This window comes from Penicillium diatomitis (genome assembly GCF_028827545.1).
Source record: "Penicillium diatomitis strain IBT 30728 chromosome Unknown utg000009l_segment0_segment0, whole genome shotgun sequence".
Taxonomy (NCBI): Eukaryota; Fungi; Ascomycota; class Eurotiomycetes; order Eurotiales; family Aspergillaceae; genus Penicillium; species Penicillium diatomitis.
Genome location: NW_026623181.1, coordinates 881189 through 904153, shown reverse-complemented (window position 1 = coordinate 904153; position 22965 = coordinate 881189). Strand labels below are relative to the sequence as shown.

General features: G+C 50.6%; 8 protein-coding genes across 8 annotated transcripts; 4 read left to right on the top strand and 4 right to left on the bottom strand.

Annotated features, from left to right (window-relative positions):
• Positions 1 to 11: 11 nt before the first annotated feature.
• On the bottom strand, positions 12 to 3098 carry N7539_006830 (uncharacterized protein; the record flags this gene model as incomplete). The annotated part of the gene is made up of 1 exon (XM_056936431.1): positions 12 to 3098. One exon carries the CDS (start codon positions 3096 to 3098, stop codon positions 12 to 14), a length of 3087 nt encoding a protein of 1028 aa, XP_056788366.1.
• Positions 3099 to 5472: 2374 nt separating this feature from the next.
• On the top strand, positions 5473 to 6750 carry N7539_006829 (uncharacterized protein; the record flags this gene model as incomplete). Its single annotated transcript, XM_056936430.1, has 1 exon — positions 5473 to 6750. One exon carries the CDS (start codon positions 5473 to 5475, stop codon positions 6748 to 6750), a length of 1278 nt encoding a protein of 425 aa, XP_056788365.1.
• A 1430-nt stretch (positions 6751 to 8180) lies between these two features.
• On the top strand, positions 8181 to 9390 carry N7539_006828 (60S ribosomal protein eL13; the record flags this gene model as incomplete). The annotated part of the gene is made up of 5 exons (XM_056936429.1): positions 8181 to 8183; positions 8337 to 8370; positions 8510 to 8556; positions 8705 to 8863; positions 8974 to 9390. 5 exons carry the CDS (start codon positions 8181 to 8183, stop codon positions 9388 to 9390), a joined length of 660 nt encoding a protein of 219 aa, XP_056788364.1.
• Positions 9391 to 10916: 1526 nt separating this feature from the next.
• N7539_006827 (3-hydroxyacyl-CoA dehydrogenase family protein) lies at positions 10917 to 12040 on the bottom strand (the record flags this gene model as incomplete). Its single annotated transcript, XM_056936428.1, has 3 exons — positions 10917 to 11647; positions 11753 to 11852; positions 11915 to 12040. 3 exons carry the CDS (start codon positions 12038 to 12040, stop codon positions 10917 to 10919), a joined length of 957 nt encoding a protein of 318 aa, XP_056788363.1.
• A 290-nt stretch (positions 12041 to 12330) lies between these two features.
• tof1 (putative DNA repair protein (Tof1)) lies at positions 12331 to 16098 on the top strand (the record flags this gene model as incomplete). Its single annotated transcript, XM_056936427.1, has 4 exons — positions 12331 to 12417; positions 12502 to 12739; positions 12801 to 14951; positions 15020 to 16098. The coding sequence occupies 4 exons, from the start codon at positions 12331 to 12333 to the stop codon at positions 16096 to 16098; spliced, it is 3555 nt and encodes a 1184-aa protein (XP_056788362.1).
• Positions 16099 to 17058: 960 nt separating this feature from the next.
• On the top strand, positions 17059 to 18051 carry N7539_006825 (PhzF family phenazine biosynthesis protein; the record flags this gene model as incomplete). The annotated part of the gene is made up of 1 exon (XM_056936426.1): positions 17059 to 18051. One exon carries the CDS (start codon positions 17059 to 17061, stop codon positions 18049 to 18051), a length of 993 nt encoding a protein of 330 aa, XP_056788361.1.
• Positions 18052 to 18522: 471 nt separating this feature from the next.
• Positions 18523 to 19047, bottom strand: N7539_006824 (SRPBCC family protein; the record flags this gene model as incomplete). The annotated part of the gene is made up of 1 exon (XM_056936425.1): positions 18523 to 19047. One exon carries the CDS (start codon positions 19045 to 19047, stop codon positions 18523 to 18525), a length of 525 nt encoding a protein of 174 aa, XP_056788360.1.
• An 847-nt stretch (positions 19048 to 19894) lies between these two features.
• N7539_006823 (uncharacterized protein) lies at positions 19895 to 20410 on the bottom strand (the record flags this gene model as incomplete). The annotated part of the gene is made up of 1 exon (XM_056936424.1): positions 19895 to 20410. One exon carries the CDS (start codon positions 20408 to 20410, stop codon positions 19895 to 19897), a length of 516 nt encoding a protein of 171 aa, XP_056788359.1.
• Between the last annotated feature and the right edge of the window lie 2555 nt (positions 20411 to 22965).

Sequence of the window (22965 nt, the reverse complement as noted above, 5' to 3'; positions counted from 1 at the left end):
TCAAATAAGAATCAAAATGTGTCGACTCGAGAAGCTGCATCTTCATGCTCCCACTCAGGCAAGTCTTGCGTTGGAATATGATCCTTGAGGAATTCTAGCACAGCATCCGTACCCTTGGCTACAATCTGCCATCGCGGAACCCGGAACCGATTGCCAGCGACCTCGAATCTCCTCAAAGCAGCACCTCCTCCCCAATTGCGAGGGGACCGCTCCGCACCTAGTAAGCCGATTTTCGGGGGCAAATGGTCGATGTCGTTGTTGCTGAGGTCGAGGACCTGCAGGCCCTGAACTGCCTCGAATTCCACCTTGGAGAACTGATTGTCCGAGGCCAAAAAAGTCTTGACTCCCGGGAAAAAGTGTCTGATGTGGGGAAGCGGCCCGGCGAGACGGTTGTTTGATATGTCGAGGAAGTTCAAAGTCGGGGCGAGCAGATTCTCCAACAAGAGGTCGATGGACTTGAGGCCCGCGGCACTCAAGTTGAGACTTTGAAGTTTTGGCAGCTCGAGCCGACAAGAAAGCAATTCTGCACTGTTGAGAGGGTTGTGGGAGAGATCAAGGTCGACCAGGCCGGAAGCAACCATCTTCAGAGCTGGGGCAGGTAGGATACGCAATTCGTTGTGCTGCAAATACAGGGAACGAATTTCGTCTCTGTTGGTCGCACCTAGCTTGTCCAGGCTGACTTCTACCAGATCAGAGTGGGAAAGGTCAAGAACACCTCCGGGTTTCAGCCGCCAGCCGTGTTCACTAACTGGGGTCTCAGGCGCAAGTGTGAATTGGGTGGCTACCGATCCCTCGTCATCGGTGTCCTGTGGCCCAGACTCTGGTTCGCAACGTCGGCGCAAATCCTGTAGTATGTCGTCCGAGCTCATGCTAAGCAACTTTCGCTCTCGGAGTGGGTTATTGGAGATGCTAAAGTTGGAAAGGCTGACAATGAGCCCAATTCGCTCGTCCACGCGAGTGAGGTGATTTCCAGAAAAGTCAGCAGCCCTGATGCCCTTGAGATCCACGAATCCATTGGGGATCTCTTCCAATCGATTGTCCCCAGCTACGAGAGTAGAAAGAGATTGCCAGGTGGTAAGACAGGGCAATTTTTTGATGCGATTCACATTCACGACAAGGCTGTGCAGATTCGGCAGTGACAATTGATCATTGCCTGCAAGAGAGTCCAAGGAGTTGCTCGCGACGTTGAGAGCTTGGAGGTCTGGAAGCTGATCTACGGTTGATGGGATCAAAGTGCCTTGCAATTGGTTCTTTGGGGCGTTGAGTGTCTTGATCGGAAGTTTGCTAAGTGCATCAAATGGGAGACTTGAAAACTGGTTCTCGCCGACATCCAAGACCTTTAAACTCGTCAAGTTCACCATCTCGTCGGGTAGTCGAGTAAGGGTGTTGTTCCGCAGATCCAGGCTTTCCAAGCTGCGTAACTGGCCGATTGCCGGTGAGAAGGCCCCATCTAGCCTGTTGCCCGCTAATTTCAGATCTACCAGGGACGTGATTTGCAAAATGACCGCAAGATTATCCAAGGTTAAATCATTATTCGAAACATTCAAGACCCGTAGCTGATTGATCTGTCGAATGCCCATGGGAAGTGAACAGAGCTTGTTTCCGTGGAGATCCAGCGTTTCCAATCCACAAAATTGAGGGCCACGCTCCTCGCTCTCGGGGTCGAAATTCGCGGGATCCACGTCAGGGAAGACCTCGTCGGCAATAGTGGTCAATTCATTGTCAGCAGCAATGAACTTGACCAGATCCACATTCTCGAACCAATTTGACGAGCTTTCAGCGTCGAATTCGTACATTTTGATCACCTCTTTCGGGATTTCTGTGAGACCCAAGGCTGCAATATTCAATGTGCCTGATGCACGAGCTCCTTCCACGCGCTTCTTCAGGACGGCAGTGTTGGATCCTTTGGGAAGTTGATTGAAAGGATCCTCGTCATCAGTAGCTCCCCGCACGTTGTTTGGAGCAATGGCCGCCGTGGGCTCAGCGTCCTTGTCATTTGCAGCTTGAGCAGCTGCTTTCCGTGCAGCTTTTGCTTTTGCGATAGTGTCCCGCAACGCATTGGATGACTTGGACACCTTTCGTGCCTCGCTCTGCGCCTGCTGCTCGGGTGTCAGATCATCAAGCACGGAGGAGGCAGCAGATACGTGACGCGCGGTGCTTGATGGTGCTTTGATGGTAGAAGAAGGGTTGTTCTCGGGGGCCCTCGTCTTTCGGATCTGAAGCGGCCGCGCTGGAGGTCCCATGTCTGATAGGACTGGTCTCGACGGCTTTTTGACTAATGCAGGGCCCGCGGAGGACGGTGCAGGGAGCGTGCTCCCTGTTCCCATGGGCTTGATCGGTATCGCCCTCCTTGATGCTGCATCCTGACTTAATGTGCCATTACCGACAAGGCTTGGTCTCGATGAGGGCGCCTTGATCCTCGATGGGCTCTTCGCCGCCTCGGTCCCCGTAGGTGATGCCAAAGACGAGACCGAAGGCACCGACGCGCGGGGGCGCAAAGGAAGACGAAGCTTGGACACCGGCTGAGCAAGGAGATCGCCCGGGTTTGACTGACCATTGGACGATCGAGACGGGGATCTTGAATAGCTGGATGCATTTGAGGGTGTCCGAGAGGGTGACCGTGCTGGACTGGCCCCGCTGAAGAAGCTGGATTGTCTTCTCACCGAGGCTGGGGAGGGCGGAATCTGCGCGATCGTCTCTTTGGTCCGGTCCGACAGAGACGGCCGTACTTCAAGCCGACCACGGTCTTCTTCGTGTAGCTGACCATCGTCTTGACCGTCATAAGTGGACAAGTTGCTGATGTCTGCGAATTGTGTTTGGCTGGGTTGCGTTGTCGTGTCATTGCCCTTGGAGGATGGTCTGAGGACCTGCTTTGCAGGCAAGGATAGGCGGGAGATAGATGGCTGCTTTCGCAGCGTCTCATATGATGGTCGGCGAAGGCGGCTGTGGTCCAATCCAGGGTCGGCTTGTAATCGGTCGCGGGATGGGGAGGGGCGGATGGACTTGGGTCCTGTTGATTTCGGCAGAGGCAATCGAGAAGCTGTCAACCGTGGAATGCCGCTTGACGGACGAGGAAGAGTCTTTGGGTGATCGTCCATACCGGCGGCTACTTACAGTCGCAACGCATCCAGACGATCAAGTTGCAGTAGCTGAAGCCTCCACAAGACGAAAAAAAAAACACTTGGTGGAGAAGCTCAATGTAGGAGCTCGGTTACGGCTCACTGACCAAGGCCTAGTCCTTAAATGAGTGCTGACGATAATATAAAGCAGCAGATCTAATCCAGCTTTATCAGATGTTTGACAAATAGTCGAGCTGACGTCTTGGGTGTCGACAGAGTGTCAAAGTGTCAAAGTCGATCAATGAGTGGGGACAACAATGCACCTTCAAGATCGCCGATTGTTTACATACCCATCTTATCCAAGCTAGAGAGGTCCCAGCGATAGCTGCCTGAGGCAGTACTGTCCGGAGTCTCACAAGACGTCGACCATCAAATGGAAAAATATCATCGCCGTTGCTTAATTGACTGTAGACAGCACAGGAGTTCAGCAGCCGTACATCCCAAGCCGTGAGCTTGAAGCTGAATTAATTGACGTCGAATCCGCTTGGCCCAATAAGTGATTGGTGTGCAAATGTCCGAAACTGTACCTTGCCTAATGTAGGAGAACTAGCTGTCGCTAAGCGTGCGTCTTATGCAGCAGCGACCAACCACGTACGAACTACACGAGGGATCCAGATCGATAGTTCTGATCAGTGTGTATGAGAGAAGTCATGACTCGTTACAGTGTCCTAGTTTTGCCATAATAAATAACCTTACAAGAGCTTCCGAAAACTCAGGCATTCGACTGATCTGCTGATGCCAGCGAGTTAAACCGGATGGGTGGGCCAGCCCGCTTGAGATGTTATAGCCTGGCAACAATCATAACGTGAGTGTGCTGCGCTTAATCTGACAGGGCTTACAAAAAATGATAGCTTCTTCGAAGAAAAACGCTCGCACTGAAATTTCCTCTATAGAGTGGGTTTGACAGGCAGGCAAGTTGTCTCCCTCGAAGGCTCCTCTGTTTTATACTGCGTCTAGCGCATAGTCCTACCAACCATGAAGCTCCCTGCCGACAAATGTGCGATAGAGTGGCCGTTGTCGTCCGCACGGAAGGTCTACTATCTTCGCATCTATGAGACTATGACTGTGTACGGGGCCGCATTTTTGCAATTGTTAACTTCTTGAAACGGATCGCCTGTCAAAATTTAACCCCCTGGCCCACTCATTTAAACGCCTGTATGCGTCCCACAACATTCCGGCCACAGCACATGCTGTAGCAGTCAGTGCCTAGGCACGAGCTAAATGAATTACGGAGCATACAAAACATCTGCATTCTCAGATAACTTGAAGTTGTTACTCTTTATCCGAGGGAAGATCGGAAACCTTCCATGTAGCTTCGTACTAGCCCGCTAATGTTGAGATCATCTGAACTATAGTGAATTAAGTACACTTATATACATCTGTACTACCGTTACGGCATCCCCCAAACCTGTCTAAAGCGGCGTATTGACCATCAACCTTATTTGATAAAGCCCAAACTAAACTTCTTTCACCGGATTTGCTCCATTATACGCAGTTACGCACACGGACATGCATCTCTTGACGAACTGCCGGTCTCTCTGTTTCATCCACAGCCTGTCCCTACCCACTGACACACTTCTGGCATCACATCCCGACCTGCTGGATACAGCTGTGGATATGGTCGTCATGTCATTGCCTTCTGTTCCTGATGATGACATGACCAGCAGATAGGCTGATGACATGAAACCAAGCTCCAACTAGCGTGTCCTCCAGAGTGTCGGTTGCCAGTTCAACGGAGGGCCACACCCGCTGTTCGCAGCTGTTTACTTGCCCCGAGCGTCCCGTGACCCACCCACCAAGCCCAATCTAGCGCACCAAGTGTCACGATTTGATCACATGATTGGCCTGAATGTGTAGTGGAGGCTGGAGGAAGGCCGTCCACTGGCTCCTCTGGCGCAATGGCTGAACGGACTCAGCATGAGGTTGCTGGTTGACTCCCCCCCCAGCCGCATATCACAATGCCGTTCCCAGCCTCCCCCTCCTCCATGTTATCAACTCATCACCGTCCCACCACCTTTTCCGATTTTCCACAAATTGAGCTTCCCTTCCTCCCTTTATCCGCTTTGCCTCCCCCCCCTGCAGTCCCGTTGATCCTTTGTTCCATGCCCCTCGCCTGATCGTATTGTGATCACTGAACGTTTCATTCCACTCTTGCGCAGTCTGACGTCGTTGTTCATTCCTGGAAGCGTCTAATTAGATTCGGTATGCGATCGGCCCGTGCGACTCCAATCGCTATCGATAACATCTCGATACAGTCAACTGACAGGGTCTGTAGCATAACGATTACCTCTATCTGGTGAACAACTGATCTGTCATACAACTTCGATCTACTTACCGATATCTATTGTCGGCCATGTCTCGATCAACAAACCGGCCATCAAGTCCACTTGCACCAGCAGCCGAAATCCTTGTTCCGGCAACCCCAACGCGCAGAAGTACTCTTTCCCCATCGCCCGATCTCAGTGTGGCCGCGCGAGAACGGTCCTTTCAATCAGAACAAAAAGTCATGTCTCCCCCTGCCCTGTCGTCATCAGATATGACTCCGCCACCCTCAACACAAATTCCTGGAGCACCGCGGCGCGGTTCCAGTTCGCGCTCTCTCAGCCCCGCCGCAGTCCCCTTTGCGAACTTGGAGAAATCACTCTGTGACGCATACGGCGCATCCGAGAACCTCCCTTCTACAGAAGAGATCGACTCAGCCAACGAAACTCGCCTGCGTCAACTTGCGAAGGACCTGTTGGCTGTCGCGCAAGAAGCCCGCATGTCGGCATTGCACTTTAAATTGCAAAACAGTCTTGTTTCATTCGCGAGTAGCGAAGCAGTCAAGCGCGCTGAAGTCGAGCAGCAACTTGCCAAGCGCGAGGTCGAGATCCTTCGAAGCGCTGAATACCGGAGTCGCTCACGCCCCGCAGAGCCGCTGACTCCACGACCTTCCAATCCGGTGTCCCACGAAGATTATATCACCGTCCTTCACCGATCACAAGAACTGGAGAATGCCAATCTGATATTGGATCGCCGTCTCCGCCATGCTAAACGGGTCATTGACGATGCGTCAGCTCGAACCGCAGAGCTGAAAGAGCAAAATGCGATGTTGAAACGTCGCATTCAAGACAACCGACAACATTTCTCGCAATTGTATAACTACGGGGCGATGTCTCCCAGTATGCAGAATGAACTGCATACCTTTTGCCGCGGAGAGCATACTGATGGTCTGGCGGCGCTCCTCTTTGCCGATAAATTCACCAACCGCATCCGTGAACCCCACGGCGCCTATGGCACTCAATCCTCAGTTCCCACTACTCCCAATCAACCATGCACGGCCCGAGACGAGCGCAACCACTCAAGTTCCAGCACACAAGCACGCGACCAGTATGACAGCGACAGCACCGTGTCGTTGTCAGCCCCTGAATCCGAGGACGAAGTCAAGCGAGTCAAGCCCCATCATGAGCCGGCGCGGATAACTGCCCCCAAGACCAGTTCATTGCTGCAGACCAAGCTCTTTGGGCAGGTAAAGAAGCCAAATGTTGATCGTGCCTCGGCATCAAAGCGTAAAGCTAGTTCAGGCGAAAACAGTCCAGCCAGCAAGAGATCCAGAGGCAATGCTGGAGTGGGGCTGGGCATCGAGACTTAGGATCTCCAGGCCCATTCGCGCCACCCCACTATTTCCTCGTGCAGAAGCGTCCACATCTGGCGTTTCGGCACATACTTTTCTGGACACGACTTACGACCTAGCCTTTCGCACCTTGACGACGTGCTTTCCTTCGGGAAATATGATTGATGAATTAAGTGATTTTTTTTCCCATAGCAATTCAACTGTACTTGCCCCAGCGATTGCTTTCTACTTTTTTTTGTTGTTTGTTGTGTGTTCATATCAATTGGATGATTTTCGGGTTTTCTGTCTTTATTTGAGTCTATGACTTTCACCGTGCAAACAGTGGTGTTGTGTTGGTTTCCTGGGTTTGAAATGCTTTGACTCCTCGACTGTGGTGTATCTTGGCTTAGATGCTTGTTTCTTGGTCGATGCTTCAAAAAATTGCATAGTGTACCTAGTACCACTACCTAGTACCTACTAGCTATCATCGTCTGCGCCTCTGGCTGCATTGGTTTCAAGTCTGCATTGCTGCAATCACAGGATCATTGAAGAATTGACAGCAACAATCCGGAATTTCAGTTGTCGAGAAATTAGAGAGATAATGTTTATTGTATGATCACCAGCTACTCGAGAATGGCTCTATATACTGGAGTAGTGTATGCTGCCACGCTGTGTAGTGTATACTGTTAATGAACTTAATTGTACACAGTAAGTAGATTTTATCTTTTAGATGTTGCGTTGCCGTGATCACAGAATCTCTTCACTTTTGTAGGTATGAGGTGTTAGTGAGTCATGAAAGAGCACTATGAGATTATGAGTTTGATACCATTTGTTTGTCAAAGTGGAGGTCGAGGCATAGTAGTATAGTGTTGGTGAGACTGACCGAGAGTTGGTGGATATGGAAGTGGAACGTTAAAGTATAACACAGACGACCAAGGATTCACATGCTTGTAAAGAGCCTCAAGATAAATTAAAAGATAGTCAGGAAGACACGAAAGACGAGTCAGAAGGACAATAGAGGCAAAGACATTGCTTCCTTTTCTTACTTTAAGAAGACATGATTCTGGAAATTAGAGAAGCACCAGAATTTACAGGAGATTGAAGTACTATGAGTATGAACCATTGTTTGACCTGTCTATCGCATATCAGTTTAACATGATACATTGAACAACGGATCAGTGACTTGGCAGGCCATGATCGAGTTCGAGCCAATCTCGTCGGCAAGCGGACACTACTGAACGGTCACTGGATAGCGGGAACAGAATCCATTTTCTCTCCAGCGGGAGCCAATGATGAGTCAGCACTTATTGGCAATTTGCCCGAACCAGATTAGTTAGGGCTCGCTAAGCGAAGCGGTGAGTAGTGAAAGCGGCCACACGAAAAATGGCGACTTCAGTTTCTGCCGTGCAGGGAGATTTGACCAGCAACCCTCCGACGACCACCACCCGGCTCGATCCCCATCCGTCACCATGGTGCGTTACCCTCGAATCCCTGATACGAATTATACAATGAATGGAGGATATGCTGCGCGGTCGGATTTGGCTCGATTTTCGACCACTGATCCAGGCAATATGGAGGAATGTTGAAAGATGTCGAGGCTGATTCGATTTGTGTGGGACATATAGGCGATCAGACACAACAACCAAATCCAGAAGAACCGTGAGTCGGCCCCGTCATTTTCAGGCTCAAGCGCCCTTCTCGTGCACGATCAATTTTTTTCCGAAGCGTCCGGATCGCAAATGATATTCAATTCGCAACATCCTCAAATCTCTCGGTTGCTGATGCCTTCTGATTACAGACTTCCGCAAGGATTGGCAGCGTCGTGTGCGCGTGCACTTCGACCAGGTACGACTTTCGAAATCCCACCCGAAAACTTTTTCCAATTCCCACCGAGCGACTTTCGATCTTTCAGCGCTCGGCACTCAATTGGATGGAAAAGTTGTCTCACGAAAGGACGCAACCGACTAACATGCGACTCTTTTCGAAAATTTAGCCCGGCCGCAAGCACCGCAGACGTGAAGCCCGTATCGCCAAGGCCGCTGCTGTTGCTCCCCGTCCCGTCGACAAGCTGCGTCCCGTTGTGCGATGCCCTACCGTCAAGTACAACCGCCGTGTCCGTGCTGGTCGTGGTTTCACCCTCGCTGAGCTGAAGGTAAATTGAACCGTGAACAGCCAAATAGCGGGCTTCTTGAATCGGTCAAGAGATCGTTTTCGATTTATGAATGAAAAAGAGGCTCATCAAACTTTTTCCCCGGAATTTAGGAGGCCGGTATCCCCAAGAAGCTCGCTGGCACCGTCGGTATCGCCGTTGACCACCGCCGCACCAACTACTCCAAGGAGTCTCTGGTTGACAACGTCGCCCGCCTGAAGGACTACAAGGCCCGCCTGATCCTCTTCCCCCGCAAGAGCGGTCAGTTCAAGAAGCTCGACTCCTCCGCCGAGGACGTCAAGGCCGCCAAGTCTGGTGAGGGTCTCACCAAGAAGGTTGGCGCCTCCTTCCCCATCGTCAACCCCGCTCTCGAGGCCGCCGTCTCTGAGGTCAAGCGTGACTCCCTCCCCGAGGGTGAGAAGGCTGCCTACCGCCGTCTCCGTGACTCCCGCGCCGAGGCCCGCCACCGTGGCAAGCGTGAGAAGCGTGCCCGTGTCAAGGCTGAGGAGGAGCAGGCCGCCAAGAAATAAATGTGTTAATTTTCTGCTCGTGCTGATGATGATGATCGGGTCGGTTTTCGGATCGGGAATGAGTGTACTATGGCATGGCGTGACGCCTCTTCCTTTTCTCCTTTCAAACTGAATCCCTCTCGAAAACCTTTTCCCTCAACCTTTTCGCCTTATCCCCCTCTCCCCCTTTTTTGTCTCTTAAAAAAGAAAGAACTCGGAAGATCCTCCCGAAATGCAAAACCGCCCAATTTTTCAAAACGTTTTCGCATTTTGCATTCACGTCATTTATCTCTACGTGATGAGGGGTACTCAGTTATGGGCATACGGTGTTTCTGGTTTTTCTTGCCACGGACATTACTCGTCGTTATCACATGGGACCAATTCCTTTCGGCAGGGCTTAGGCTTGAGGAACTGAAGAGTGATCCATATCGATTCCTTTTGAAGAGGAGGGAACATCATCGAGGGCCATGCCATGGGCTTCACTAAGGCGTTCCTCTTAGTTCTCGAAATGTCAAAAGAGGCTCTAAAAGTTGCACCTGTCAGTGACCGTAAGACTAGGGAGTCTATTGTAGGCAATGATTTAGGTTTCCCGGAGTCTAATCGTCTCAGCAACTCAAGTTGATAAGATTGTCTATCAATATACTTCCAGTCCACCCATGACAAGTTCGCCATTTCCTGAGATAGAGATCCTATTGCTATACCAATACCCAGGGAGCCCCAAGTCCGATCAACATCTATTACCACCCGCAGTAGATTTAAATCATTGTATTCACTAACTACCGAGCTTATCTGCCAATCGCGGGTGCTCTCTCCCTTTCATCTTTTGTTTACGAGACGACTAAGACCCCAAACAGCAAGTCAATATGGGCGGTGTGAGTGGATCTTTTACAAGCTGTAGATGCTTCCTACCATCGGGATTTTACCCACCTAAATACGTATGGCGCACGCTATCTACGATTCACAATCTTGTCTGGGGGCCTTAGGAACCCAAAGTTATGTGCACGGATCTGAAATGCAAATGGGTCAGACGAAGGCCTTTGATTATATGGATGGTATCACTTACTCAAGCGAACTGTGTATGTAAGTCAGATGGACGTGAATACCCTTATCTATTGCACCCTCCTCGCCCTTGGTGAGTAGGTTGGAACTGGGACATATCTTAGAGAAGTTCAAGCCTGGGCCAAGTGGAAGCTTCACCTATCTCTGTCCTTGGGGATTGCAATAGCGCCGCGTAGTAATGACAGACAGCGCGAGTAGGATCCAGCGTCAAATGATGATGGTCGAGACAAGTTGTTTTGCGAATTCTAGTTCAGCCTCACTCCAGCGGTTGCACGTGTTGGATAAACGTGTTAAAGTTCGGCTATCTTACTGAAAGGTCCGCCACTCCTATGTGGCAGTTGCTGCCTACAACAGTCAGGACACGACTCGAAATAATCTCAGATCTAAGGAGCGTAACCAGTTGATTCAGGTTTATCGCATACAAAAATAGAAGGCAGCACTAATTTTCCCTGCTCACGTCTTCAACATCACGAGGAGAAACTTCACGTCTAGTATTCGTAGAAGCCCTTTCCGGTCTTCTTACCCATCCAGCCCGCATCAACCATGCGGCGAAGCAGACCAGCGGGTCTATACTTGCTGTCGCCGGTCTCCTGGTGAAGCACGTTCATAATCGCCAAACACGTGTCCAGTCCAATGAAATCTGCCAGAGTCAGAGGACCCATAGGAACATTGGTACCGTTCTTCATGATGTTGTCAATATCCTCACGACCTCCAATTCCAGTCTCAAGACAGATCACAGCTTCGTTGATATACGGCATCAGGATGCGGTTGGCCAGGAAGCCCGGAGAATCAGCCGATACGGAAGCAACCTTGCCCATGCGCTCAACGAAAGCAATAGCCGTATCGGTGGTCTCTTGTGATGTCTGCAGACCACGGATGATTTCGACACCCTTTTGGACTGGAACGGGGTTCATGAAGTGAGTGGAGATTACCCGAGATGGAGCTTGCAGGTCTGTTGGGTCTGAGGTGGTAGCGGCGGCGATTTTAGTGATGGGAATAGAGGAGGTGTTGGTCGCCAGAATGGCGTGTTTGGGAGCAATCTGGGCGAGATTTTTGAAGATGCTCTGCTTGAGGTCGGGGATCTCGGGGACGGCCTCGATCACAAAGTCAACTGAGGAAAGGTCATCCATCTTCACGGTGGGCCTGAGTAGAGCCCGAGCGGCATCAGCGGCATCGCGGGTGAGACGCTGCTTGGCAACGTCCTTTTCGAGAAGCTTGTCTGGAGGAAAGAATTATATTCAGGAAATTGTCCCATTGAAGCATGGACTGAATTGGCGGGGCACGAATTTCAATGTGCGCTGCTATGACATGAGGGAGCAATTACCAGCGAACTTGAGACCCTTGTCCAAGGAAGCCTGAGAGTTATCGACCAGAGTCACAGGAACTCCAGCCTTGGTCGCAGCAACCAGAGCAATTCCCAACCCCTGTGTGATCACATAAGTCAAATTGTTCGGGCCGGAGATCACCCCAAGATGTAACGACTTACCATCTGGCCAGCGCCGATTACACCCAAAGACTTAACCTCGGCAGCGCTCGTAGCAGCAGTCGAGCTGAACTTGCGGGCCGCCAAGGGGCCGCGAAGAGTGACTGATCGCAGCGAAGAAGCAAACATGTCTGCAATTCGAGGTATTACGCCGATTGAGTGTCAAGAAAAACAGAATACAGAGGAGAAAGTTGGAAGGCCAAGTCTGCTTCGCATAGATCTTCACATGTTGAGTTAGCCTGCCCGATTAGTCCAACGTCATCGGCTATCTTCGGCAGTCCGCCGGGGCTCGGCGGCGGTGTTGGTTTCTCCGGCTCACCGAGGCAGACGCGTCCGATACGCGTGATCCTATTCGAGTTACAGTGCATTTGGGCGTGGTGCTTCAGTGTCTCGACACCCACGAATCGATCGCTCTCGCCATGGATCATGAGGTGACCTCGGTCGGGCAAGATGTCCAAGTCATTGATCCAGATGTGCGAATGCACGTCTACAGTCTGGTCACTGCAGTACGTATTCAGGAAATCGTGCAAGCATTTGTGCAGCCGCGGACAAGAGATACTGACGCGACGGAATTTTTTTTCCCTTTCTAGCTGGGAGGTTTCAATGGCGCAGATGCAGATCGCTACATGCTTGGAGATGATGCGCTTTCGTGTCTTCGTGATATCAGAAGATGGCTGAAGCTTTACGATCAGCGAAACAACCGGATGGACGTGGTGCGATGTCTGGGAGAAGCCAACTTGGTCATGGGCGATATCCTGCCAATTCTCTCGATATGGTGGAATAACGGACAGAACAGCAAACACCTGACCCGAGTTGCATTGGCATGCTGTAAGCTCATGATATTCCTGACAATCACTCACTTTTGCGATCATATGCTGACCTCAAGCAGTGGAGCTGCTCGTGCCATTGACATGGCCTGCCGAGTACCACAGCCAAATGACCGCGAATCACCACCGGCACACCCCCTATATTCAACAAATCCAAGTGCAGTACAAGCGCGGCATTCTTCGATATGGAGGCTCCAATCTCCTTCGTGCGGTCATCCGTATTGCGCTTCCCAGCATGGCGATCCCTCGCTCTGAGCGCGAGTCGCGGGACGAAGGCATCTTGAAACTGATGCTCTACTTCCTGCGAAATGTTGCGATCATCACCACCAATGAAAGACTCGCAGCCGAAGGCGATGAAGAAGAGACATCTAGATCTGCCACCATCAACGCATTCCAGGATCAAGATGCGTTTGCGCTCATTCTCACCATGTGCTCCAACGTTGCAGAGGATTTCAACCAGCAGGATATTGTTTTGTTGGAGATTCTATTCCACATCATCAAAGGCGTCAATGTCGACAAAATTTTCTTGAACGAAGATGAACGCAAAGCACAACGCTCGGATGAGCTCAGCCAGCTACTCAAGAAGGAGAATCAAGTCAAGCGGGAGTATGCAAAAAATGCGCCCACTCGTCATGGCCGATTTGGAACCATGATCTGGGTCAAACGAGATGAGCATAAAGTGAGCACAGTCTCTGGTCAAAATATTCTACGAGACGATCAAGCCAGTCTCCAAAAGATGGACGAGAGCAAGAAATGGAAACGACCCGGGCGCACGCGTCGAAACAAGGACGAGACCGTACAATACAATGACTTCAATACACCTGTCCATCTTTCACTCTGGGCAACGAAGAACCTGCGGACGTTTGTCGAAGAATTCCTCGATTCAGGATTCAACCCTCTTTTCACCCATGTGCGCAAGGCCATTGAACGGGAAGCCGAGCGCGTGTCCGCAATCAATGCTCGGCAGTTCTTCTACACCGTTGGTTGGTTCCTCGAGGCGGAGCGTGCTCGACGAGCTCGACAGGCAATCCAGCGCAAAATAGACGGGAAGAACACCAAGGATGTTGAACCGGACAGTTTTGGCCTGGTTGCCAGTGTGCTGAACCAAGAGACTTTCATCTCGCTGAATCGCGGTATGCAGAGTAGTCTCGACAATAAGGAGTGGGACGACTTGACGGCACAGATGCGATGCTTTACGCAGATTCTTCTGACTGTGCAAGAAATGACCTTTTCGCCTCTCGAAGAAGATCAAGAGATTGCCGACAATATCCAAAATCGAATCTTCTACGAGGAAACAACCCATGATCGGGTTCTCTCCATTGTACGAGGGTACAAAGACCAAGGGTTTGGATATTTGGATGCCGCAACTGAATTATCACATGTCTTCCTGCGCATGCTCGAGCGGTACTCCAAGACTAACGCTGATCTACAAATTCGATCGAAGAGGCGAGCCAAGAAACGCAAGAAGGGGGAAGCTGCCCAATCCGCAGGGCAAGAGGAAGGCGAGGGGGAAGTCGAGAATGAAGAGGACGTTCATTCCGAAGACGAAGATTTAATTGATTCAGCACAAGTGAGCAAAGAGCGTGCTTTCGACTTTAAGCGCTTTGCCGCCAAATTCTGCAATCAAAGCTGCGTGAACACATTTGTCGAATTCACATCATTTTACCGCGAGCTGAACTCTGAACAGCTGAAGCGTGCTCATCGGTATTTCTACCGCATCGCCTTCAAGCAAGAGATGACCACATTGCTATTCCGCTTGGACATTATCAGCCTTTTCCACCGGATGATCAAGGGGCCCGGAGCTATGGATTCCAGCAAACCCATCTACAAAGAATGGGAGGAGCTTGTCAGGCAAATTCTGCGCCGGTTGACGAAGAGGATCGACCAGCGACCAGCACTGATCACAGAATTACTCTTCAGCAAGATGAACTCGACGATCTACTATCTGGAGTTCGGTCATGAGAGACAGACCATGTCGACAGCCAGGCGGCCTCCTGCTGAGCTTCATTTCGTTTCTAAAGAGACCCTCTCGAAAGAAGCCAAACAAGGAGTGGTCACTGGTGCCCTCGTTCTGGATGGCCAGGCGGATCTGGTCAAATGGCTCGTAGACGTCTTGAAGTCTGCTGCCTCGGAGCGTGAGGACTGGGAGACTAATACGGAAGCTCGTCGAGAGGAAAACCCCGAAAGTGTTGCTACGCCCAACCCTTTGATCCGTATGTCGATGTTGACCTTCTACTTTCGCCGTCCCAAGCTGCATTCAGAAGCTAATATGTGCACACAGATGTCAAACCTGGAAGTGACTTTATTGAAAACTCCATGTTCACCAATGCCAAGCTACGTCTTCTGATGGAGTCTGTTGGTTTGGAGCGACTGGGTCAAGAAGACGTGCGCGGCGCGCAATGGGTCGTTCCAGCCCGCATGACCTCTGATGAGTTGAACGAGACCATCTCCAACATCAACAAGTCCATTCTCAACCCGATGCCCGAAGGCACCGATGAAGATCCTCGTCAAATGCTCCGTCGAAAAGAGACGAGTAGTGCCCGGGAGAGCCTCGCCCCCGGAGCGCCGAATGTTCAATTCGGATCCGACTCTGAAGGAGAAGATGTTGTTCCGGACGGGCCCCTCTTCGCACCTAATCCGCGAAGCAAATCCAGTGCATTAGATGAGCTGAAGCGGAAGCGAAAGAAGAAGTCTCGAAAGGTTGACGATGGGGACGAAGCCGAGCCCCTGGATGATGCGGTGCTGGAGGAGCGTCGTCAAGCTCGGTTAGCGGCGGCATTGGCGCGTCAGAATAAGATCAAGAGTGATTTGTTCATCCATGCCAGTGATGATGAGACTGATGAAGAGGCCGATCGAGAATTCTTCCGACTGGAAGAAGATCGACGCAGACAGCAAGCTGTGAATGTTAAGAAAGCCATGATGTTGGGGGACGTACTTCAAGCGGAGACCGGAAAGAAGGACGGAACAGGCAAAAAGTCCGCTGTGCGAAAACGCAAAAGCGACAATGCCGCCATACAGTCCAAACGACGTCGAAAATCATCATCAGCGAGCGACGGAGACGATGACGATGAAGATGACGACGATGACGACCTTCTCATGGCCGACGTAGATGAGAGGTCGTCTCATTCTCCGCAAGCGGGTGCGTCTGTTGATCGCGGATCCAGAGGTGAAGACGCGGCATTGTCGTTGACGGACGATGAGATGGACTTTGACGACGATTTGGTATTTAGTCGAGACCGAGCCGCCAAAGCAGCCGCCTTGGAGAAGACCGCGGGCAGTGATGATGACGAGGATGTATCGGTGGCCCCTTCGAGTCGTCGAATGCGTGGTGGCTTTGTGATTGACTCTGACTCTGAATGAGTTGGGACTTGTGAGAGATGTACAGATTATGATTTGATGAGGCGTTTCATTTCCGGTCATGGAGGCTGGCTGGCATAGAGATATCTTTTGGGCGCGGATACATGTATTGAGGATTCTGAGGATTCGGCATTTTTTAGCAGTACGGCTGGGTACCTGGTTCACTATTGAGGACGGTAGGGCGTGTTTGAACCTGGCAATACCCTTCATCCCGGTGGGTACCTAATATAATTACACTTTTCGCGAGATCAATCGAACTCGGGTACATTTTCACGTCAGTGGCACTAGTCACTGGTCAGTGGTCACTTAGTCTAGACCTTTTTCGCTAGTGCATGTATTTGATCTTAGGCCACCGTGGTCCACTAGTAGTTCTGCGAGGAAAATTCATGAGTTGTCCTGTGATTGATATCCGAGTGATGTTGAGTGGTCTGAATTGAAACTTATATGATCGTATACTGTCCATCTCCACCCATACTAGATTTTGAAACCTGTAGCTAGACCAGGTGCTGCCGGCACTGCAATTATATGCGAGTCCCCTCGTATGAGGACAATTACAGGATAGTGATATTGTTTCGACTGAACTTACACAGGCTTTCAAGTTAGTAAGACTGGGTACTTACTATAAGTACTTTGAAGTTCGAAGTACTAACTTTGTAGTAAGTAGTCAATTACTCAGTGAGTCCCCCCACGTTTGAAAAGGTCCACCATGACTCAATTCCGCAATTGCCGAGCCATGAGTCAATCGGTCAATGAGCCAGTGAGGGTCCGTTGGAGGGGTCGTACTACGGAATGAACAGTCTAGAGTGGAGATTGTCTTCATCACTGACATGTGCTTCTGAAGAGTACAAAGATCTGGCCATCACTAATTGACGATTCTCTCTCTCTCTCTCTCTGTCTCTGTCTTCTTGTCTTTCTACCTCTACCCTAACAAAACTTCTTCCTCTTCCCTGGACTTTGCCCACCATGCTTCAACTCAAATACCTCACCCTCGACGTCTTCACCACCCAACCCTTCCAAGGCAACCCTCTGGCCGTGGTCTTCCTCCCCTCCGATCCGCAACACACCCTCACCCAACGCCAAAAACACCTCCTCTGCCTCGAATTCAACCTCTCCGAAACCATCTTCGTCCACCCCGTCACCGACCCCAACAATAGCCCCCACCGCACCATCGACATCTTCACCATCGAGTGTGAAATCCCCTTTGCCGGCCACCCCACCATCGGCGCCGCCAGCTGGTTCCTCGTGCACGGCCAGCAAGACCCGCACCACCCCGTCACCAGCCTGATCACCAAATCAGGCGAGATCCCCATCTCGGTTCAAGATGCGCAGACCGGAGCCGTCGCCGCGCGCATCGCGCACAATACCCGGATTCACGCGCAGCGCTTCCCACTCGCGGAACTACTTGCTCTGCACCCTACGGTGCGGCCGTATCTCAACGAGTCCGAGAGTAAGGATTTTCCGCTTTTCTCTATCGTCAATGGCATGAGTCAGCTGTTTATCGAGTTACCATCGCTGGAGGCGCTGGCTGCGGTGACTCGGCCCACGGGTGCGCAATTGATTCCGACGGAGAAGTATCTGGATGCGGGGTGGCAGTCTGGATTGATCTGTGTGTACTTTTATGTGCGAGATGTGGAGGATGAGAAGATGGGGGGTAAGGTGATCCGGACGCGAATGATGTTGAGTGGGATTGAGGATCCGGCGACGGGGAGCTCGGCGAGTGGATTGGCGGCGTATTTGGCACTGACGGAGGGCGAGGGGAGGGGGAAGCAGCAGTCTCAGGAGGGAGGAGATGGACAGATTCGATATCACTTTGTGCAGGGAGTGGAGATGGGTAGACGGAGTGATATCGGGGTGAATGTGAGGATGGAGGGGGGATTTATTCAGCAGGTGGAATTGACAGGGACAGCGGTGCGGGTGTCGGAGGGAGTGGTTGCTGTTCCGGAGGTGGATATGTAGAGATATCTAATTCCGTAGTTTATATAGTTAGGTGAGAATTCCTTGTACTTGGTTCATCAGGAGATAGATGGTTGTATATATATCTGGTTCCGTGGGAATGCTTTTGAGGGTCTTAAGGAAGAAAAATGGAGGATATCGAGACGATGCTGTATATGTGTGTACTCAGTGCGATGTCAAGAGTCTATCGGGATTAGGCTCGATAGGTTGCAGGTACCTTCCCTTTTAACCCGTCATACACCGGTTACACCCAAATAAGGATGGTATAAAATGGGTCAGTTTTACGGTACTTATAAACCATGTACTCAACAATCAACATCCATTGTCACTCAACACGTCATATTCGAAGCGATCAATAAAACGACATTCATAAGACATAACTCTTTTCAACATCTGCTCTTCAGCACAAACCCCAAAGACCTCAACATTCAACGCACCCTCATTCTCGCAAGAACACCATCTCCCAAATCCCCATCAAACTGCACTTTTGCGCGCAGCATTTTCCTCCTGCACCAACTTCCGCACCGCAACCAATGTAGCCTGCACCGCCGTCTTCGCCCCCATCTTCTCCTTCTCCATCACCCGCTTCACCTCCTCCGCACTCAAACCGGGATGCATCCACCGAAACACATATGTCAGATACAACTCCCCGTGCAAGCCCTCACTGATCACATTACTGATGACGCTGCCATTCGGCTGCTCAAAGTCCACCTGCGAGGGCTCGTAGGCCGTGACTTTTTCATGGACGGGCTTGGCGTCGGGCATTGCGCTGAAGACGACTTCGCGGTTGATGACCAGGTTGCCGTCTTCGTTGATGGACTCGTCGAGTACGGTCGTGGAGAGGATGGCGCCGCCGACGAAGCCCTCGGCGGCGCGGGCTTTGGCGAGGAGGCCGTCCCAGAGTTGGGAGGCGGTGATGTGGGGGTTAGTCAAGTCTAGGGTTATGTCGGAGGGGTTGACGAGGGCGGTGTAGGCGAAGTTATGGGAGGAGGAGGGCATTGTGATGGTCGTAGAGGTGGTGGTTGACAAGACTGGTGGTTGAGGTGGTTCCAATGGATTTGATCTGGATTGAGATTGAAGACGGGGAGCTGAAGAATGAGGGAAAGATGAGATGGGATGAGATAAAGAAAGGTGGGGTAGCTGTCAAGGACTGATGTAGATAGTACATCACTACTGTAGGTGTCTACCTGGTACCTTACCTAGGTAGGTACATACCGTAGAACTCTGGGTACTCGAGAGACTTGTCTTGCGGTTGGTATAGCTCACTGAGATTCAGAGACACAAAAATTGGTTGGATGTTGATGATTGAATTGAAAGATTGTGATGTTCGTTCTCTGACCAAATTCACCCTTCTATATATATGGATCATCTACGATAAACAGCTTAAATATGATTTCGATGAAGAGTACATCTAAAATTGGAAATCTGACCTGATCTGATCTGACCTGATCTGATCTGTCAGCCTCGGACCGGACCCCGCGATTTGGTCATCCCTCGGACTCGGAACGCCGGTTGCGCCGAGCTGAGCGATGACGAATGAACCTTCTTTAGCTGCCAGGGCTTCTGTACGGGTGTAGGATGCAAATTGTATATCTTATTGTATACTGTGCTCACTTACAGTAACTAGTACAGAATAAGCTAGACTTTGGATGTACCGCTTGATCTTATCTTATCAATCTCTCGATCTGTGGAACTAGAATCTCGTCCACAATATGCGTAACATCGAGTGTACTGCAGAGTGCAGTCAATACTACAGACATTGACACCGGTACCTCGACAATCGCCCACACTCTTCGAAACCATGGAATGACAAGCTGCAATTGACCGACCATCATCTCATCCAATCTCACATTAATCTACCATTCCCACTCCTCACGGTGACCCTCTCCATCTCCCATGTATTTTCCAGATTCATCGCCATCCCTTTAAGGCCCCCCCCGCAACCGCCCTTCCTCCCCATCATCACCGGCCCCTCTCTCACATCGCCCGACCTCAACACCCCCATCCCCAACCTCTTCTCATACGCCTTCTGGCTCTTCTCCATCGACGTCCTCAGCATCGCCCACCGCAACCACGGCATCCCCTCCACCATCTCCCCAATACAATCAATCAGCCACCCCCCTACTCCCCGCCCCTGATACTCCTGCAGCACATACAGATCCGTCACGTAGACAAAGGTGACCATGTCGCCGACGAGCCGCGCAAAGCCGATCTGACAAAGACCAGTCTCAGCGGAGATGGAGTCGCTGCCGTTGCCGTTGCCATTGCCGGCGGTGGTACCAGCACGCGGACCCGTGGTAATTTCATACAGACCGAAACAGAAACTCTTTTCAACCATTGCTTGCAGAACATCTTCCGGCATGGGCTTGGCCCAGTATATCTGATCCGAGGAGAAGGCTTTGTTGATGGCCGCGAGGGAGAGCAGGGTTTTGTCCGTGGAGATTAGGAAGCCCGGTCGGTGCCAGTTGTGGGGTTGATCTTCTGACGCTGAAAGGATCGATGGATACTATACTGATCACTCCTCGCGGTGGCTGTGGTGTGTCCTTTTTTTTTTATTTTTTTTTTTCAAATTGGCAAGTCAATGTGAAGGTCGACGGTAGGCGGGATAGGTAGGTGAGCGGAAATTGAGAGTATCTTTGGAATTTTCGACCGTCAATGAGAATGTGTGTAGCTCATTGACCTCGAGAGTTGGTCTCTGGTATATTCATTGACTTGATCGTGAATATTGTTATCCGTCGAGCTCATTGTGTTGGAAATCGGCTAGCTCTTTTGTACCAATGACTATAGTAGATAAAAGACCCCGATGGTCTATGACTCAATCGCAGACTACCTACCTGTTCAGAATCTAGCATGTCTGAATCTGATTAAAAGACACTAGACAGCCCCCCACAAGATAGAAAAAAGCAAAGGGACCGTGATAACAAACGAACATCGACTTGGCATTCACAACCGACAGAGCTAATTGAATAGCGAAGAGTCCTTGAGGAAATTCATTCGGGATCGACTCGTCTACCTTTACTTTCTTCGTACTAGTCGGGTAGATATGTAATAAACTATAAAGTGGGTAGCCACCTGCAAGTTGGTGGCGACTTACTCCGCGCTACCTGATGAATCACCGAATGAGGAATGACTCATGAACCTAGTTAAGTAGGGTGATTAATGTCCGGCTATCCTGATCCCGTCGAGTCATGCTACACTTACATTAGGATTGTTTGTGGCTACTCCCTAGTACACACCTTTTTCACTGGTCAACAGTAAATGACATTCAAGAATATAAATTGAAACACCGTCAATACAAAGTATACTTCAATGTTTACTCTAGCTCGAGTCCAAATATGATCCAATGGTCTGTGTAAAGGCAAGAGGGACAAGCCTGCCAAGACTGACTATGCAGTACGTAGTACGTACTACGTAGAGATTAATGGGGGCCGTGGGGGTCTCACGCTAATCTCCTTTTCACAGTTCATTTCAACCCATCCTTCCATAGATTACGGAACGACCTCGACGTTTAGTTTTCCATCATGACAACCTCAAAGCACTCCCTGAGTCCCTTGACAATGTGAACCTTCTGATCAAAATCTCCATCGTGACCTCTCCCCCTCGTATTAGCCACCAGCCACCTTTCCGAACCAGTTCACCCGAATCACACTGGCAAGCAAAGTAATCCAACCGGGCAGAGAAGCACGACCACCTTTACAATCTTGCTCTCGGCTAGTTATTATCTTATTGTGAGTCTGTGACTGTTTGATGAACAGCACAGCGATATGCTTTGCGCTTTACATTCAATGTACACCCTTGACTCGTGGAGTAGGTTTCCATTATGGAGTTCACGTTAGGACACTCTTATGAAAAAGCCGTTTACCTTTGTAGCCTACAATCTCTTGAACAGTGTACAGTGTACACTATCCTTCTCAAAGACCTAAACAACAAAAGACCAGGGACATATTCTGCTCTACCCTTGGTACATGCCTCGCAGAAAATACAACAGTCAAGAAAGTCCTCTAGACGAGGGAGTAAAAGTCTAGCAATCTTGCTTTCGAAGGCTCCATCGTCCCATAAACAAACGTCCATCAACGCATCTGCGAATATAATTTCCCGCTCACTCGATGACTTGATTTCGGCCCTGGTTTAAGGACGCATCCATCCTTTACCCCAGGGTCTACATGGTGAGAATTTGGGGGTACTGTGCTCGCTGGGCTGATAGACCCGCTCGCGTTCAACACCATGAACATATACTACCTGTACCATGTGAGCAAAGGCGCCGGATGCCATCGCTTCAGAAGATTCGACTCTTAGACTCGAAGTGGCGGGTACCGAGGACCGAACATCATAAACCAAGCCACAACAGAACCTGCCAGGCCGGTACTTACGACGACAACAAGTACATCGAGATGGAGAAATTTTCCAGCCTTGCCGCCAGAAACAAGGTAGGCTTTCATCCCACGATATGCACTGTTGACAATACAGTATTCACAGTATCAGACGATAGTATGCCCGAGTGCAAATGCAGTGAGCTAGCAGTCACTGTACCCCGTGCTTACTGCCCACTGCCCACGACTAACGCGCTCCCTGCAGTGCCTCCGGCCCTCCACACTTGCATTCAAACTTCATCAGGTCTGGCGCCCCGGTTATAAGCGGGCTCCGGGCCGGGTGCACCTCGGCAGGTGGATCCCCCCCCCCTTCCGCTGGAAAAGCCCTAAAATTCGAAGATCGGTCTCGTCAGGCTGGGAATCAGGCGGAGGTGGGGAGATACAACAGTGCGCAGAATGAGACAGTCAATTCATGACAACAGGAAAAAGAAGAATATGGGTATATTGATCTATGATCTCTGGGGAAAGTCAAGGGAAAAGGGCTGGACGGAGTGGTAAGCACTGGAGAAAAAGGGAAAAACAGGGAAAAGTATGTACATGTATATAT